This window comes from Nematostella vectensis, chromosome 7 (genome assembly GCF_932526225.1).
Source record: "Nematostella vectensis chromosome 7, jaNemVect1.1, whole genome shotgun sequence".
Lineage (NCBI taxonomy): Eukaryota > Metazoa > Cnidaria > Anthozoa > Actiniaria > Edwardsiidae > Nematostella > Nematostella vectensis.
In genome coordinates, this window is record NC_064040.1 from 12,650,578 (window position 1) to 12,668,964 (window position 18,387).

Genomic DNA, 18,387 nt, shown 5'->3' on the forward strand with positions numbered 1-18,387 from the left:
GTGGCAGCGTGGAAAATAATTGTGAAATTTTATAAAATAAGGGAAAAAAATTGAGCTGGCGGCACATTTTAAGGGCTGTAGCATCTTCTTTGAAAGAAAGTAGTTCTCTTTGAGCTAATCTACTTAGCTACAATTCGATACAATTATAGACGTTTCACTATAAGAGTCACAAGAATACCTCTTATTAACTCTTTTTTTAGATTGTGCAGTTCCAGAAAATATCAGTACCCCATCCCCCCAATGAGGGGATGGAGGTATGACCCCCCAACCCCCTGAAAAAAAATATTGTTATTGTTAAGGAAAAAGCGCATTTTACCCCCTCCCCTCTATAAATTCCTGGGCATTCGAACCCTCCAACCCCCCGGAATTTCCAATTCCCTCAATAAAAAGGGGGGGGGGAGATAAAGATTTTTTTAAACTACACATTCTACGGGAAAGTCATTTAATACCCTGAAGGGGGAGGGGAGGGGAAGATTTTAATCAGGTCCCCCCCCAACTTGCAACATTTTTCGGAATCCATCTATATGGCCGGTGCCAGAAAGTTTAACCTGCTAACTGATGTCACCTCTAGGCAAAGGAAGCGAACCTCCAAGGAGTGCTGGACAATACGATCAAGAAATTGTATGAGGCTCAAAACGAATTTAGGGCTGCAGATAAGAACATCAGTGAAGAAATCCAAGCATTGAGAAACAAGGACAACGAAACGAACGAAGCAATCGTTAGTCTACAAGCGAGTTTTACACGAGCCATCCAAGAAACAAGGGCAGGCTACGAAGCAAACGACACTACGATAACTAAAAGCTTGAATGAGCTGGGAACAAAACAACAAAATGATGTGACAGAACTTCAAAGCGCTTTAAATGATACAAAGACAGATGTTCAGGTCAATAGCGTAAAACACGAAAAAGATGTACTAGAACTTTGGAAGGAAACTAACAACACAAAGACAGATGTCCAGGCACACAAGGTCAAACACGATAAGGATGTACTAGACCTGTGGACTGCGACTAACAACACAAAGACGGATGTCCAGGCACACAAGGTCAAGCACGACAAGGATGTACTAGAACTTTGGAAGGAAACTAACAACACAAAGACAGATGTCCAGGCACACAAGGTCAAACAGAACAAGGATGTGCTAGACCTGTGGACTGCGACTAACAACACAAAGGCAGATGTCCAGGCACAAAAAGTCAAACACGATAAGGATGTACTAGACCTGTGGACTGCGACTAACAATACAAAGACAGATGTCCAGGCACACAAAGTCAAACACGAGAAGGATGTACTAGACCTGTGGACTGCGACTAACAATACAAAGACGGATGTCCAGGAACACAAGGTCAAGCACGACAAGGATGTACTAGACTTGTGGACTGCGACTAACAATACAAAGACAGATGTCCAGGCACACAAGGTCAAACACGACAAGGATGTACTAGACCTGTGGACTGCGACTAATAACACAAAGACGGATGTCCAGGCACACAAGGTCAAGCACGACAAGGATGTACTAGACCTGTGGACTGCAACAAACAACACAAAGATAGATGTCCAGGCACACAAGGTCAAACAGAACAAGGATGTGCTAGACCTGTGGACTGCGACTAACAACACAAAGACAGATGTCCAGGCACAAAAAGTCAAACACGATAAGGATGTACTAGACCTGTGGACTGCGACTAACAATACAAAGACAGATGTCCAGGCACACAAAGTCAAACACGAGAAGGATGTACTAGACCTGTGGACTGCGACTAACAATACAAAGACGGATGTCCAGGAACACAAGGTCAAGCACGACAAGGATGTACTAGACTTGTGGACTGCGACTAACAATACAAAGACAGATGTCCAGGCACACAAGGTCAAACACGACAAGAATGTACTAGACCTGTGGACTGCGACTAATAACACAAAGACGGATGTCCAGGCACACAAGGTCAAGCACGACAAGGATGTACTAGACCTGTGGACTGCAACAAACAACACAAAGATAGATGTCCAGGCACACAAGGTCAAGCACGACCAGGATGTACTAGACCTGTGGACAGCAACAAACAACACAAAGATAGATGTCCAGGCACACAAGGTCAAGCACGACCAGGATGTACTAGACCTGTGGACTGCGACTAACAATACAAAGACAGATGTCCAGGCACACAAAGTCAAACACGATAAGGATGTACTAGACCTGTGGACTGCGACTAACAATACAAAGACGGATGTCCAGGAACACAAGGTCAAGCACGACAAGGATGTACTAGACTTGTGGACTGCGACTAACAATACAAAGACAGATGTCCAGGCACACAAGGTCAAACACGACAAGAATGTACTAGACCTGTGGACTGCGACTAATAACACAAAGACGGATGTCCAGGCACACAAGGTCAAGCACGACAAGGATGTACTAGACCTGTGGACTGCAACAAACAACACAAAGATAGATGTCCAGGCACACAAGGTCAAGCACGACCAGGATGTACTAGACCTGTGGACAGCAACAAACAACACAAAGATAGATGTCCAGGCACACAAGGTCAAGCACGACCAGGATGTACTAGACCTGTGGACTGCGACTAACAATACAAAGACAGATGTCCAGGCACACAAAGTCAAACACGATAAGGATGTACTAGACCTGTGGACTGCGACTAACAACACAAAGACGGATGTCCAGGCACACAAGGTCAAGCACGACAAGGATGTACTAGACCTGTGGACTGCGACTAACAATACAATGACAGATGTCCAGGCACACACGGTCAAACACGACAAGGATGTACTAGACCTGTGGACTGCGACTAATAACACAAAGACAGATGTCCAGGCACACAAGGTCAAACACGACAAGGATGTACTAGACATGTGGACTGCGACTAACAACACAAAGACGGATGTCCAGGCACATAAGGTCAAGCACGACAAGGATGTACTAGAACTTTGGAAGGAAACTAACAACACAAAGACGGATGTCCAGGCACAAAAAGTCAAACACGATAAGGATGTACTAGACCTGTGGACTGCGACTAACAAGACAAAGACAGATGTCCAGGCACACAAAGTCAAGCACGACAAGGACGTACTAGACCTGTGGACTGCGACTAACAATACAAAGACAGATGTCCAGGCACACAAGGTCAAACACGACAAGGATGTACTAGACCTGTGGACTGCGACTAATAACACAAAGACAGATGTCCAGGCACACAAGATGAAACACGACCAGGATGTACTAGACCTGTGGACTGCGACTAATAACACAAAGACAGATGTCCAGGCACACAAGGTCAAGCACGACCAGGATGTACTAGACCTGTGGACTGCAACAAACAACACAAAGATAGATGTCCAGGCACACAAGGTCAAGCACGACCAGGATGTACTAGACCTGTGGACAGCAACAAACAACACAAAGATAGATGTCCAGGCACACAAGGTCAAGCACAACCAGGATGTACTAGACCTGTGGACTGCGACTAACAATACAAAGACAGATGTCCAGGCACACAAAGTCAAACACGATAAGGATGTACTAGACCTGTGGACTGCGACTAACAACACAAAGACGGATGTCCAGGCACACAAGGTCAAGCACGACAAGGATGTACTAGACCTGTGGACTGCGACTAACAATACAATGACAGATGTCCAGGCACACAAGGTCAAACACGACAAGGATGTACTAGACCTGTGGACTGCGACTAATAACACAAAGACAGATGTCCAGGCACACAAGATGAAACACGACCAGGATGTACTAGACCTGTGGACTGCGACTAACAACACAAAGACGGATGTCCAGGCACATAAGGTCAAGCACGACAAGGATGTACTAGAACTTTGGAAGGAAACTAACAACACAAAGACGGATGTCCAGGCACAAAAAGTCAAACACGATAAGGATGTACTAGACCTGTGGACTGCGACTAACAACACAAAGACAGATGTCCAAGCACACAAAGTCAAGCACGACAAGGATGTACTAGACCTGTGGACTGCGACTAACAATACAAAGACAGATGTCCAGGCACACAAGGTCAAACACGACAAGGATGTACTAGACCTGTGGACTGCGACTAATAACACAAAGACAGATGTCCAGGCACACAAGATGAAACACGACCAGGATGTACTAGACCTGTGGACTGCGACTAATAACACAAAGACAGATGTCCAGGCACACAAGGTCAAGCACGACCAGGATGTACTAGACCTGTGGACTGCAACAAACAACACAAAGATAGATGTCCAGGCACACAAGGTCAAGCACGACCAGGATGTACTAGACCTGTGGACAGCAACAAACAACACAAAGATAGATGTCCAGGCACACAAGGTCAAGCACGACCAGGATGTACTAGACCTGTGGACTGCGACTAACAATACAAAGACAGATGTCCAGGCACACAAAGTCAAACACGATAAGGATGTACTAGACCTGTGGACTGCGACTAACAACACAAAGACGGATGTCCAGGCACACAAGGTCAAGCACGACAAGGATGTACTAGACCTGTGGACTGCGACTAACAATACAATGACAGATGTCAAGGCACACAAGGTCAAACACGACAAGGATGTACTAGACCTGTGGACTGCGACTAATAACACAAAGACAGATGTCCAGGCACACAAGGTCAAGCACGACCAGGATGTATTATACCTGTGGACTGCAACTAATAACACAAAGACAGATGTCCAGGCACACAAGGTCAAACACGACAAGGATGTACTAGACCTGTGGACTGCGACTAACAACACAAAGACAGATGTCCAGGCACACAAGGTCAAACACGACAAGGATGTACTAGACCTGTGGACTGCGACTAACAACACAAAGACAGATGTCCAGGCACACAAGGTCAAACACGACAAGGATGTACTAGACCTGTGGACTGCGACTAACAATACAAAGACAGCTGTCCAGGCACACAAAGTCAAACACTATGAGGATGTACTAGACCTGTGGACTGCGACTAACAACACAAAGACGGATGTCCAGGCACATAAGGTCAAGCACGACAAGGATGTACTAGAACTTTGGAAGGAAACTAACAACACAAAGACGGATGTCCAGGCACAAAAAGTCAAACACGATAAGGATGTACTAGACCTGTGGACTGCGACTAACAACACAAAGACAGATGTCCAGGCACACAAGGTCAAGCACGACAAGGATGTACTAGACCTGTGGACTGCGACTAACAACACAAAGACCGATGTCCAGGCACACAAAGTCAAGCACGACAAGGATGTACTAGACCTATGGACTGCGACTAACAACACAAAGACAGATGTCCAGGCACACAAGATGAAACACGACCAGGATGTACTAGACCTGTGGACTGCGACTAACAACACAAAGACAGATGTCCAGGCACACAAGGTCAAACACGACAAGGATGTACTAGACCTATGGACTGCGACTAACAACACAAAGACAGATGTCCAGGCACACAAGGTCAAGCACGACCAGGATGTATTATACCTGTGGACTGCGACTAACAACACAAAGACAGATGTCCAGGCACACAAGGTCAAGCACGACCAGGATGTATTATACCTGTGGACTGCGACTAATAACACAAAGACAGATGTCCAGGCACACAAGGTCAAACACGACAAGGATGTACTAGACCTGTGGACTGCGACTAACAACACAAAGACAGATGTCCAGGCACACAAGGTCAAACACGACAAGGATGTACTAGACCTGTGGACAGCAACTAACAACACAAAGACAGATGTCCAGGCACACAAAGCCAAGCACGACCAGGATGTACTTGACCTGTGGACTGCGACTAACAACACAAAGACAGATGTCCAGGCACACAAGGTCAAGCACGACAAGGATGTACTTGACCTGTGGACTGCGACTAACAACACAAAGACAGATGTCCAGGCACACAAGGTCAAGCACGACCAGGATGTAACAGATTTGTGGGCTGCCATCAATAACACAAAGACAGATGTCCAGGCGCAAGTCGTCAAGCATGACCAAGATGTATCAAACTTGTGGATTACGACAAATTCCACCAAGTCAGATGTTGCAGAGTGCAAGTCGGAGGTGGGCTCCCTGTGGAGTACTCTGAACACGACGCGAGATGAGCTCAGTTCAGAGGTTGCGAGGGCAATACTACTCGACACGAAGGTACTTCAGACCATTTAAAAAGTTGGATTGAGTTTGTGTTTGTGACTTGCTCTTTCTCGGTTAAAGGTTTTTTGTATATTATTAGTAAGCATCAGCGATACTTTTTTTGTCTGCACTTTTCTAACAAATGGTTTTGGCACTTAGATGATTATGCTTTGTTGCGTTTTTCCAGATGTCCATATTGCTAAAATTACAGCTCTTGAAAATCGAAGATCGACGTAGATAAAAAGTTCTGTATTGTCTCTGAAAATATGCGAGTAAAAATGAGAATGTCATAGTGTCCCGACGATTTTCATCTTCTTCATAAAGTAATAAGCCTTGTTATCAGATGCCATGTGTATCATTGTTGATGATATAGCTTTTTTTAGATTGGTAATTGCATTTACGTCCATTGCTTTCGCAGTTGAACCAGACATCTTCTGAGTTACGTCTTGCTGATAACACGATAGAGGTGACAGTCTTAAACATCAACAGCACTTTGTCCGCAAAGGTGAAAATTGTGTACAAGTATCCTATATATTATTTAATCTTTTGCATCAAGTGGTTGGATGCATACGTCTGGCTGATTGTCTTATTCATGTCGACCGCTGCCTACGTTTTTACCTTTTTTTCTTTTCTAAAAGATTGACGCGGTGTCCAAGATGGAGGGACCTATGGGACCTCGGGGGTACAACGGGTCACAAGGCCCCAAAGGAGACCAGGGCGTACAAGGTCCTGTTGGACCTCAAGGGTACAATGGAACTCAAGGGTCTAAAGGTGACCAAGGTGTTGGCGACCTGTCAGCCTGTGTTTTTAAAATTGCCACGGGTATTGGTTCAATCGGAGTTGGCGCAAGTGCTTCTGTGTCAATAATGGAGGCTGCGGTATGTAAGAAATTTGCTTGTGTTCTGACTTCTTGAGTTTTGAATGGTGAAAGCTTGACCATATCTGATGATTTTGTTTCAGGATAAAAGAATTTTTGTCGGCGGTTGCAGCACCAACTATGGTGATGTTGTCAGACAGACATATTCAGTTTCAGGTGGCATTAATAATTACGCATGCACGTGTATCGGGGACGCAAACCAAGGATTGGGCCCACCCCACGAGTGCTACCTCGCGTACACCGAATGCCCGAGGACGACACCTTGAGATGAAGATTTAGCCAAATTACAGCTTCCTTTCCAATATAGAATGACACGCTTTTTTTCAATTGCCTGAAGTCTTTATTCTCTGTGACAAGATGCTACACATATATTCGTAAGCCTCAAGAGGACTATAATTATACATAGCAACAATTGTCATTCTTTGTGCCAGTGGAACCTGCCATGTAACACCATGAAATGTTAAACATCAAAAGTAAGTAACCTTTTAAGTAATCATCCAAGCAAGAACTAGGCACTTTCCCCATTGGATTTTTAATACTAAGCATAAAGACAGAATATATAGAATATTGTAAGAAATAATTACGTAAAGCTTTATTTGTATTGCTATTGGTTGCCTCTCTTTGACACCTTTATCACTTTAAGTAATTGTGGTTGTCTGGCGGCACAATAGTCTTGACGACATAGGAAACAAGCTTTGTTATATTCATATGTCCATACCTTTCTCCTGAGAAACAAGATAAGAAATCGACAGTCGGAAAACAAGATAGAATAACAATAATAAAATCCAATTATTTAGAATTTGCAAACTGTACATTTGTTTTATCATGTTCAAAATAGTACAAAATAAAGATGTTAAATTAATAATGAAGAACACTGATTTCATTATGATATTGTCACACTGGTTTTGCATACCATTACTTGATTGGATGCTCTTGAATAAAGGGATTTTGATAAAAGTAAGGGATAAAATTAGTTGATCCCTCCCCTTTAGGAGTAACAAAACTGTTCATGCCCCCCCTTACGCTTCCCCCATAGTTTCGGTCCCCCCCTCTCCTCCCTAAAACCGAAGAAAGAAGGAGCAAAGTAAGGAACGGCAATGACGTGAGCAAGAGATTAGCTGAAAGCTGGACTAAAAGGGGAGGGGAAGGCATTGGATGAAAACATAAATTCAGAGAAAGTGAAGGCACTCATTTTCTCAAAGATGCGACTAACACCAGGTTGCAACCTGATAATGGTTGATGCTATAGATGACGTAAATGAAGCAAAAAAGGCTTTAAGATCTTCTCCTTGCAAGAAAAGCGCAGCACGAGAAAAGAGAAAAGAAAGAGAGCAAGGAAGACAGCGAATCAGATATGATCGAGGATTTTAATTACGGAGAATGAGCGCTTATAGCAACATTAAAACGTTTTGTTAATAAGCACTTCATAGATATAATATAGCGGAAACCATTAAAAATGTATATATACAGATAAAACGTGGCTCAATACGTATCCTGGACTCCGGAATTTTGCCAAATAACTGCCCCCAAAACAAGATAAGAAGTCTAATTTGACACTTTGTCAAATTATATAGTAGAGACAACACCCAAAGGAATCAGTGACCCCCCTTTTAAGATCAAAACACTTCGACGCCCCCCCCCCCCCCCCGTCCCCTTTAGACCTCAAAAATTTCTCGAGGCCCCCCACAGTATCCCCACGCCCCCTCGGGATAATAGAGAGCTTAAAGTCCATATAACCTTTCAGAGTTGATAGACTTTGTCAATTCTTTATATTTTTATCTCCCAAATGGTATGTGGTTCGTATGGACCCTATAAAACACGCGTTCGCGTGAATAACTCAAATCTGTAATATTGAGGTATTTTGGTCAACCTTCGGAAAAAAGGCCGTGAACTGAAAGGCCCGGGTCCATTCATTTGTGACGTAGAACGAGATGTCAACCAAATTACATGAGAAAACATGGTTCCCGTCTCCATGTCTTCTTAGTTATTGCTGAAGAACGTTGCGTGGTTACAATTTTTACCGTCATCTTTATATCTCAACCTGGTAGTCAAATGATTATTTAACTTCAGTTTTTGAATTGTTTTTACATTGAGCGCGCGCGCTGCATTCGCAATCAAGAATGACGACATTCTCACGAGCGCGCGCTGTTTTTGAAACCTACAACAAAACGATATTTTCTTTTTTCGCATACAATTCTCGACTTTAAACTATTCTTCGCTTCATTTTGGGTAGCATTGCAATAGAAAACACTTCGCCAATATTTTGTGGTATTGCCGTCTCTGAATTTTAACGGATTTAAGGCAAATACGTTGTTTCAGATTTTCCCGCCAAAACTTGGAATTATTCACTCGATTCAATCTCATTTCGCGCGGCCAGGAAAATTTTCAAAGATCTGTAGAAAATCCAAATTTCAATCAAATTCAATTCCCTTTTCAGAATTTTAAATTTTATATATGCTTTGTTTTGGCTAGATTGATATAACTGAAAGGTTTTAAAAACTTTAACCAGCTTTAACCAATCCTGTTCTACCATTCGCTCATTCTGCCAATATTAGACTATGGTGCTATCGTCTGGGGCTCGACCAAAAAGCAACACATCGACGATATGGTCAAGTTCCAGAAACGATGTGCGCGGGTTATCCTCGGTAAGAAATGGGATGCACCTTCAAAACCACTTTTTGAAGAACTAAATATTGTCCCCTTCGGCAAAAGAATAATCTACCTACAACTTGTTTTGCTCTTTAAGGCAATGAACAATATGACCCCATGCTATATCAGAGATATGTTCGTTAAGTGTAGTGATGTACATAACAAGAACACTAAAAATGCAGCAAACCATAACTTAGTATTTCCAAAGGCTCGGACTACATTAGCAAAAAACAGCTTCAAGTTTGTAGCAGCTAAAAGGTGGAATGCATTGCCACTAGAAATCAAAGAAGCCAAGTCAATCACCGCCTTCTCCGCAAAACTAAGAGAATACATCACAACTCTGTAAAAAAGTTTATAAATCAGCAAAGGATTGTTATTGTAAATAGTTTCGTCAAAGATTTTGCTGTAAATAGATTTGTAAATAGCTTTTATTAATTTTGTTTCTGTTGAGGGCCATGCGTACATTATCATTGTGATATTAAGTGAATCCCTCATTAAAAAAGGCATCTCTCTCTCTCTCTCTCTCTCTCTCTCTCTCTCTCTCTCTCGCTCTCTCTCTCTCTCTCTCTCTCTCTCGCTCTCTCTCTCTCTCTCTCTCTCTCTCTCTCGCTCTCTCTCTCTCTCGCTCTCTCTCGCTCTCTCTCTCTCTCTCTCTCGCTCTCTCTCGCTCGCTCTCGCTCGCTCTCCCTCTCGCTCTCCCTCTCGCTCTCCCTCTCCCTCTCGCTCTCCCTCTCGCTCTCCCTCTCGCTCTCCCTCTCGCTCTCCCTCTCGCTCTCACTCTCGCTCTCACTCTCGCTCTCCCTCTCGCTCTCGCTCTCGCTCTCGCTCTCGCTCTCCCTCTCCCTCTCCCTCTCCCTCTCCCTCTCTCCCTCTCCCTCTCCCTCTCCCTCTCTCTCTCTCTCTCTCTCTCTCTCTCTCTCTCTCTCTCTCTCTCTCTCTCTCTCTCTCTCTCTCTCTCTCTCTCTCTCTCTCTCAACACGAACGGCATCACAAACGGCGCTCTCACGAATTGCTGACGGCGTTGACGTCCGTGACACAGGAAATCTCGGACGGCATTTTCCCTATTTTTACGTTCTACGCGCGCGGTCACGGGCGTCAATGATGCGCGCGCCGTTTTTGATGCCGTTCGTGTTGACTTGCTTAAGCTCTCTAATAAATGAAATTTTCTTAAGCAGGATTCTTTTGCGTAAAACTTGCACCTACTTCAAATAGGCTCGGAGAAGCCATCTGTTGTTAACCGCAGTGGTTCATGGGTATAAAATAAATGGAAAAATAGGCGTAAATGAAAACATTGTCATGTTGTAGCGTTTTTTTTATGTTCCTGTTAATAATCACATGAAGTTTCCCGTACCAATTCTCTGTTTGGAATTCCACAGAAAAACCCAACTGGGTATTGGATCGTCCTGGCCCTATGCGCGCTATGTTGTTGAAATGCGTTTCCTCGTTCAATCAATTCCTTCGATACAAGTTTTGCGTTTTGCGTTTACCTCAACAACCCATGCTACATGTGATACTTGCGTTCAGTACAATCACATTCAACAGCAATCAACTATCAATCTTCAATCAATCATAATACTAAGCTATAACCAATGACCTTCTAATTTATACCCTAACTTTCATGCCCTTATAATAAATGCATAATACAGCGCTTTCTTTTATCTACCCAAAAACGGATAAATAGTCTCCTGCTACAATTTGGAGGCGTTCTTTAGGTAGGGAGCGTTATTACATCATTTGTGACCCTCCATGGGAAAACGTACACTATAGTTTTCCGTGCAAAGGCCCAAAATACACGCCTAACGCACGGAATTTCTTTCCGTGCCCACGTATTTTTTTTCCGTGCTTACGGAATTTCTTTCCGTGCCCACGGAATTTCTTTCCGTGCCCACGGAATTTCATTCCGTGCGCACATCTTTAGTACTTTAAGCTCACACCTGCATTTGATTATCTTCGCACACCTTTAAAGCGTAGCGCACGGCTGTCGATCTGTTATAACGATCTATCGACTGTTTTGTATAAGAATTTTACCCAAACTGAATTTTTTGATCATCTAAAAAGCCATTATTAGTGTCCAATGACGCCGTGAATTATTCGGTAGAAAATTTAAAGATGATAAAATCTTAGAAATGGATTGCCTTTGTCGTCTAAATTTCTCGTTAAGACGTTCAAAACACGAAATTATTTCTTTTTATCTGTCACTATACAAGAAATACTTTGCTTTATTGCCATTTCGATCTTGCATTCCCTATTTTGATGTTTCGAAGCAAGAATGCTCTTACTCAAAAAGTAAAGGCTGTATATTTCAGGTATATCGCAATGTCGATTTTCGTGTCGCTGTGCAAACAATAAGACCTAGCGATCTATTTTATGTTTCCATGGCAACAAGTTTCATTCCATCAATAACATGAGACCCAGATTAAATTTTTTTGTATACAATCCTTTGGGCACACAACCCAAATCAAAATGGATACCTACGACCAAGACTCCCAAGACAAAATCTACGAGAGATGTAAACAATATATAGATTTAGACACTGCCTAAAAGCGGAGCCGGCATTGAACACCTTCTGTGTTGACTGATTGAGGTATTTTTGGGGGATCTAGGATTCTGCTCTTTACTGAGATTTATTTATTGTACCAACCAAATGGATCCAGGTCTTACTCAATAATTTAAATTATGCAGTACATCAAAGTTAACAAACACAATTCCTGGTGTGAATATGGCTGTCAAAGTGTCAAGAGTCTAATGGTAAATTCTTATGTCCCATCATAGAAGTTCCATTATGAATATTTTTTTAAAATCAATACAATACTCCGACAAGCTTTTCCCTTGTGCAGAATATGTCATGGATGTAACAGCATTCCAAAGATTTGAAATAATATATTTAGACTGTTTAGATGCCATACTGTAATTTATATGTATTGATTTAGTGGCGATTCTCTCCTTCATTGGACCGAATATTCAGAAAAATGTCTGGAAATTAAAATCCAAAAATATATCTCCTTTCATGCATTACATATTGGTGCACCCACCCTTTACCATTTAGTGGCCTTTTTGTTGGTGGCCTACACCAAAATGAATGCAATGAAGAAAAAACAGATTGATTTTGGAAGCAAATCCTAAAAAAATTCCTCAACCCAACATAAACCACTGACACTGTTTTGTGTTTGGCATAAGAGAAGTTTATTATAAAATCACTACAAACTGATAAATGAAAAACTAAAATAATAATAATAAACCTCTCTGCCACCCTTCACACAAAGCCCAGGGTGGGAGGGCGGGAAAAATATGAGCTTGATATATAAACGTTGAAAAGAACAAAGAATTATAGCGTGAAGCTGTGAACGTGTGCTAGCAATCAAGACTAGAGATAACTGAAATACAATATGCTGGCTTGAGCAATTAATCCCTTTAAGCTAGGTGCCCAAAGGGGGGTAAATTCCTCAACCCAACATAAACCACTGACACTGTTTTGTGTTTGGCATAAGAGAAGTTTATTATAAAATCACTACAAACTGTTAAATGAAAAACTAAAATAATAATAATAAACCTCTCTGCCACCAAACCACCGGCCAAACAACAAAACAGTGCAGAAGGCCTAACTACTGGCCTGAATGGAAGCACGTAGCTGGGAAGCAAGCGCCAATTTTGATTGATTACTAAATTCTAAATACAATTTGTAAGAGTCACTAGCCCAATCACCATACAACTGTATCAATTCCCCTGGTACTCCGTGGTTAAACGCCCAAGAGGCACAGCCGCGTCGAAATGAGTGACCCCGATATGAGTCAGCATGAGCAACCCCCACTGAGCAAAGCGCCAGACGAAATTCGGTAACAAAACGGGACTTCGTCAAAGCAAACGGGCCTGAATGACCAAGCAATAAAAACAGCGGTTTGCGTGCAGAAGCGGGTACCAGGCGAATCATGTTGTTATAGGCAGCGACCGGACATAATAACGAGCCTGGAATACGTAACAGAGGAATGTGTAATCGACGCTGACCGAACTGAATAGTTTTTGTATGCTTAAACGTGACGATAAGCCCGTGTTCGTTACACAAAACATCACCCCGTGTGAGATTGCGGGTAGGATAAAATGCCTTAATAGAAAGCGGTACGATATTAGCTATACGCGCCATAAGAAAAAATGCAAAGAAAAATGCGCAATACAATGTAGAAGAGTTAGCATCATGTTGAAAATCTACTGTTCGCGCAACTAGCAATAAAAGGCTAGGAGTTACCGGTGGAGCCCTCTGAGGTACATGTGGTATCCTACGGGAAACTCCCCGCAGGGCTAGGGATAAACTAAAATCCTTAGTAAATGCATAGTCATAACCGGCGAAAAGATGACCCCACTTGACCCCACTTAAATAATTACGAATCGAAGGTGGTGCAATCGAACGACTTAAAAACTGTACATAAAGACAGACCGTATCTATGTCTGCTGGTAATGGAGTCAAGTCAAAATATAAGCAAAATAGAAAAAAGGCCTTAAATTGAGTCTTTAAATTACTATATGTCCCTGTGCTATAAGCAGCTTGTAATGTCTGTCGTAGATCCTTTTGCAGAGAGGCCAAAGCCGAGGAATCTGCAAGAAAGAGCGAGCGAATAAGTTACGACTGGAAGGCGAATTACCAAGGAGTCGTGAATGTGAAATGGTCCGATGAGATTGTAACACCCCTACGATTGGCGCAACGAGCGCTCTCCAGGAATCGTTCCTTAACAGTGGAGGCAACGGAGCCCCATCTTGAAAGCAAATCTGAATCACAATTCAACACAGACGGTAGGTGAACCGCTCTGATCTCAAAATCATAACTCGCTGACAAATAACAAATCTCGCGAAGACAGGAATTCAGGAAGGGATGGCGAGTTCTACCAGAATTCAATACCGTGACAGCAACCTGATTGTCACAGCGCACGGTTAAACGGAGTCCCGTCCACCGTTGACCCCACAACTTAAGCGCCACCACAATAGTGAGAAGTTCCAAACAATTTATATCGAGGAACTGAGCAACAACCACATCCGGAAATGAAGCGTGGAAATATTCATTGTCACAAACGCCTCCACAACCAACCAGGCAAGCGTCTGTAGAAAAAACTTCCCCCGGAGAACTCCAAGAGGTAGTTTTAATCATAGATACTCCGTTGTATTCCCGCAGGAAATGACACCACCAAATAATATCCTTGCGAAATTCCGCGGTTAAATTAACGTGAAGATGATTGTATTGAACTGTTCGTAGCAGACTTAATAAGCGCGAGATAAACACCCGACTCCGACGAACACACTTTGAAACAAACACAAGTTTGCCAACTAGGGATTGTAACTCCCGTTTGCGAGCAGTTTTGCGGTTCCTCCAATCATGTAAGAGAAGCTCTAACTCCGCTAGCCGCTCAGGACTAACTGACAACGTAAATGAATTCGTGTCTACCATCACTCCCAAACACAGCATGAGCGATGAAGGCGGACAAGCTTTGGAAACAGATTCGATCAGTCCCAGAGAGGAGAGAAGAGTCCCCAACTGCTCAAAATCGGAAGTCGCAGAGCTAGCCTCAGAAACCCCAATGAAATCATCCAAATAATTAAATAAAACTTTTCCTTGCTGTCGATGAATCCAAGCTACCGCTGAGGTGGCGCGCTGACATGCCTGAGCAGCAGAGCGTAACCCCATAGTTAAAACAGTGTCAAAGTAATAATGTCCATTCCAAATATACCCAAGTAAACGGTAATCGCCGGGATCCACAGGAAACTGCCTATACGCCTGCCGCAGATCCCTCTTATAGAGAAAACAACCCGGGCCAAACTGCACGATCGCTTCCACAATGTCATCTATAGTGGGATAACAAGTCACGAACGGATCTCCCAGAAAACTATCACACGGAATACCATCATTTACTGAACCGCCCTTAGGCCAGCTCAAGTCCACAATTACCCTACGTTCTTCAGAATCTCGCTTGGGAACCGTGTTCAACGGTGAAGTAACAAATCCACCCCCGAAGGGAGGATCCGTAAACGGCCCAGCGACACGACCAAGCGAGACTTCACGTTGTAAATGCTCTGAAACTTGAGTCGCAAAATTGAGCGCACCCCGGTGAGTGCGAGCATCAAAAATAGGAACAGTATCGCCAGTGAAACCCACCGGCCAACCAAACTCCAGGAAATCACAAATCATTTGGTCGTCATAATCATACAACAAAGTCCTCCAAGTATTGATCTTTAGGGAACTTGGAACGGGCAGGCGAGAAACCACAAAGTTCGGGCGACCAGAACGAAAAACTAACTCATGTGCGTACAAATAAAAATCATTCGCCTGCTGAGAGTCACGAGGAAAGGCCGTGGAAAAACCACGACAGTCTAAAACACCAGCCTCCACCGGCTGAGGAAAACACACATCATGAATATAATCAGCGCCCGTGGAAAAGCCACGACAGTCAGGAACTGCAGCCTTTAGCGGCTGGGAGCAAGCATCAGCATTCAAAGCACAAAACGACATATCCGGAAATGAAGCAACAGTAACGGAAGGAACGCCCCCAATGTCTTGACCAAGGGCGAAGTTTATCAGTTTTTTGATTCCCCTGAAAGCGGACAATCAGATGAATCCTCTCTATGCGATTCCTGTTTTCTCGATTGTACCCAACAAGCCGCACAAATATGTTTTACCCATTTACGTTCGCCTCGGACGTAACCATAATGATCCTTGGTATGAATGCACTTCTCGCGTTGATAATCTCTACAAAACAATGTCGGCCCTGAACTGTAAGACTGCTTTTTCGGCGGTGAAAGTAGCTGACCATGGAGGGTTCTGCTTTCGAGGTGGGAAAAGGAATCACCCCACTTCAATAAGCCACGTTCGATTTCAAGCAAAACCGCTCCATGGAAGGCAAGCACCGCCTCCCATTCGTATAGCTGTGCGTGGTACATCAGCGTTACCAAATGTTTGTGTCGTTCGGCGCGCTCGAACGAACTGATCTCTCGTAATTGTAGAATCTGTGCATACCCCGCCACGAATTCTGCCATGGTAAGACGTTCGTAAGTTATCTCCTGACTAGCACGAGTCAAGGAAAGAAAACGTTGCGGCCACAACTGTTTAACTACAACTTCTGAAGTTGGACGGTCTTCCTTGCCAGACTTCAACTTACCAGCTTTATTTGGCTTCCGTAACGGAGAGGAAGCCAGCGCACCCATATCAGCTTCCTCATCGGACTCACTGGATGCAATGGGCAGAACATGAGCCACACGTCGATCCGCCGCGTCGGCCAAGTCATCCATGGCTCTAAGCTCGGGCAAAGTAACCGTCGTCGCACGGCGCGGCGATACATCTTTAGAAGATCGCGACGACGAAGCAACGTCGGAGGGCGGCAAGGAATGGGACTGACGACTGCTAGCATGATCGGCCTTCAAACTTTGAACCTCGGCCGTGAGAGTTTGAACAGCGGCGGCGAGCGAATTCAACAGTTCGTCGTTCCGTGTAGTAGAATTGCCCCGAATTTCGGGAACGCCCCCAGGACCGTCACAATGTTTCCCTGGCACGCCAAAATCATGATCATTTACTGGCTTCTTGCAGCCTGGACATTTCTTTTCTCGCGGCATCGTAACAGTGGAAAAAACAATATGAGCTTGATATATAAACGTTGAAAAGAACAAAGAATTATAGCGTGAAGCTGTGAACGTGTGCTAGCAATCAAGACTAGAGATAACTGAAATACAATATGCTGGCTTGAGCAATTAATCCCTTTAAGCTAGGTGCCCAAAGGGGGGTAAAACATCTAAAGGCATCACTGACAGTGCTAAAACGCTAACTTCTAATTTCAAACCAAACCCTTTCATTGATCTATGTTTGGGGTAGAGAGGAAGCAAAGAATATCAATTGACTAAAAAATAGTCGAAGGGAGAGGAGATATAAAGGGAATTGACTCAACTTGAAAAGTTTGTTGAAAAAAATATAACAGTAATGAAAATAATTTTAGCATTTCTTGACATTTCCCCTTTTCCATTATCTTAACCCTTTCACCACCACAGGCCTCTAAAGGACCATGTCTATGCTATCCAAGCTATGTGAACAGAATTCGATTATTGAAAAAGAACAGGTTGTTGCTAGTGTTATAAAGTTTAAGTATCTTGCCCTAAAACACCCTTCCCCTTAATAAAAGTTCCATTAATGTACATTTGTAAAGCTACATTCTGACAAGCTTTGTCTTTGTGAAGAACAAGTAATGGATGAAACAGGATTTTAAAGATAGAATATAGTGTCAGACACAATTTTAGATAAGATGCAATACTGAAGTTTTAATGTACCATTTTAAGTGGTGATTTTCCATCCCCATGGGAATTAATATCTACAAATATACATCCAGTAATGCATTATATTTTTGGTGTTTTTAGAAACCCTGGATCCAACCATTCCAATGAAATAAATCTAAACCTTTAAAATAAATGTAATGGAAAAGAGACTTGGAAAGAAAATCCTAAAAAGAAGATATAATTAAGTGAAAGTACTAAATGAAAATTTCTAATTTAAAAATCAAATCTGTTCATTAATTTATTTTTGGTGAAGAGGGAAATAGCAAAGAGCGTCAATTGCATAAAAATAGTCAACAGGGAAAAGGAAAAGAAAGAAATATGACTCTTCTTTAAATGTTTGAAAAGAAAATATAATAACAATAATGTGATAATTATATTCAGTACTTTCCTAAAATATCCCCATTCCCATTATCTTTAGGTTA

At 42.9% G+C, this 18,387-nt stretch overlaps 3 protein-coding genes across 11 annotated transcripts in view; 2 read left to right on the forward strand and 1 right to left on the reverse strand.

Moving 5' to 3' along the window:
* LOC116613568 overlaps positions 1-7,021 on the forward strand; it is a 35,642-nt gene extending 28,621 nt beyond the window's left edge. For 2 of the 7 annotated variants that reach the window (XM_048730719.1, XM_048730717.1), the window contains exons 4-5: positions 959-6,157; positions 6,561-7,021. In XM_048730719.1, coding sequence (XP_048586676.1) covers positions 959-6,157; positions 6,561-6,785 — 5,424 coding nt within the window. In that variant the 3' untranslated portion in view covers positions 6,786-7,021. Of the gene's footprint in view, positions 1-571; positions 6,158-6,560 lie in introns of all 7 variants that reach the window. The other 5 variants (XM_048730721.1, XM_048730720.1, XM_048730718.1 and 2 more) reach the window with 5 other exon arrangements.
* Positions 6,799-7,976, forward strand: LOC5505038 (collectin-10). The gene is made up of 2 exons (XM_032373422.2): positions 6,799-7,020; positions 7,103-7,976. The coding sequence occupies exons 1-2, from the start codon at positions 6,799-6,801 to the stop codon at positions 7,283-7,285; spliced, it is 405 nt and encodes a 134-aa protein (XP_032229313.2). The 3' UTR covers positions 7,286-7,976.
* Positions 7,977-14,040: 6,064 nt separating this feature from the next.
* On the reverse strand, positions 14,041-17,344 carry LOC116621133. Of its 3 annotated transcripts, none has more exons than XR_007312352.1 (3): positions 16,804-17,342; positions 15,379-16,674; positions 14,041-14,254 (listed from the first exon to the last, which is right to left on the reverse strand). XR_007312352.1 is itself a non-coding variant. In XM_048730724.1 (3 exons), exons 2-3 carry the CDS (start codon positions 16,155-16,157, stop codon positions 14,171-14,173), a joined length of 1,500 nt encoding a protein of 499 aa, XP_048586681.1. In that variant the 5' UTR covers positions 16,158-16,674; positions 16,804-17,344; the 3' UTR covers positions 14,041-14,170. The 3 variants fall into 3 exon arrangements, 2 of the variants coding, with proteins under 2 accessions (XP_048586681.1, XP_032242994.2); XM_048730724.1 differs by having other exon boundaries at positions 14,742-16,674; positions 16,804-17,344; XM_032387103.2 differs by lacking the exon at positions 14,041-14,254 and having other exon boundaries at positions 15,264-16,674.
* Between the last annotated feature and the right edge of the window lie 1,043 nt (positions 17,345-18,387).

What these genes read in the sequence shown, in the direction of transcription:
- LOC116621133 (XM_048730724.1), bottom strand. Translation starts at nt 16,157, where the DNA reads ATGTCGTTTTGTGCTTTGAATGCTGATGCTTGCTCCCAGCCGCTAAAG. An exon ending in TTTCTACAGACGCTTGCCTG is followed by an intron (nt 14,255 to 14,741) that starts GTTGGTTGTGGA and finishes TCTTTCTTGCAG; the next exon opens with ATTCCTCGGCTTTGGCCTCT.
- LOC5505038 (XM_032373422.2), top strand. Translation starts at nt 6,799, where the DNA reads ATGGAGGGACCTATGGGACCTCGGGGGTACAACGGGTCACAAGGCCCC. An exon ending in TGTCAATAATGGAGGCTGCG is followed by an intron (nt 7,021 to 7,102) that starts GTATGTAAGAAA and finishes ATTTTGTTTCAG; the next exon opens with GATAAAAGAATTTTTGTCGG.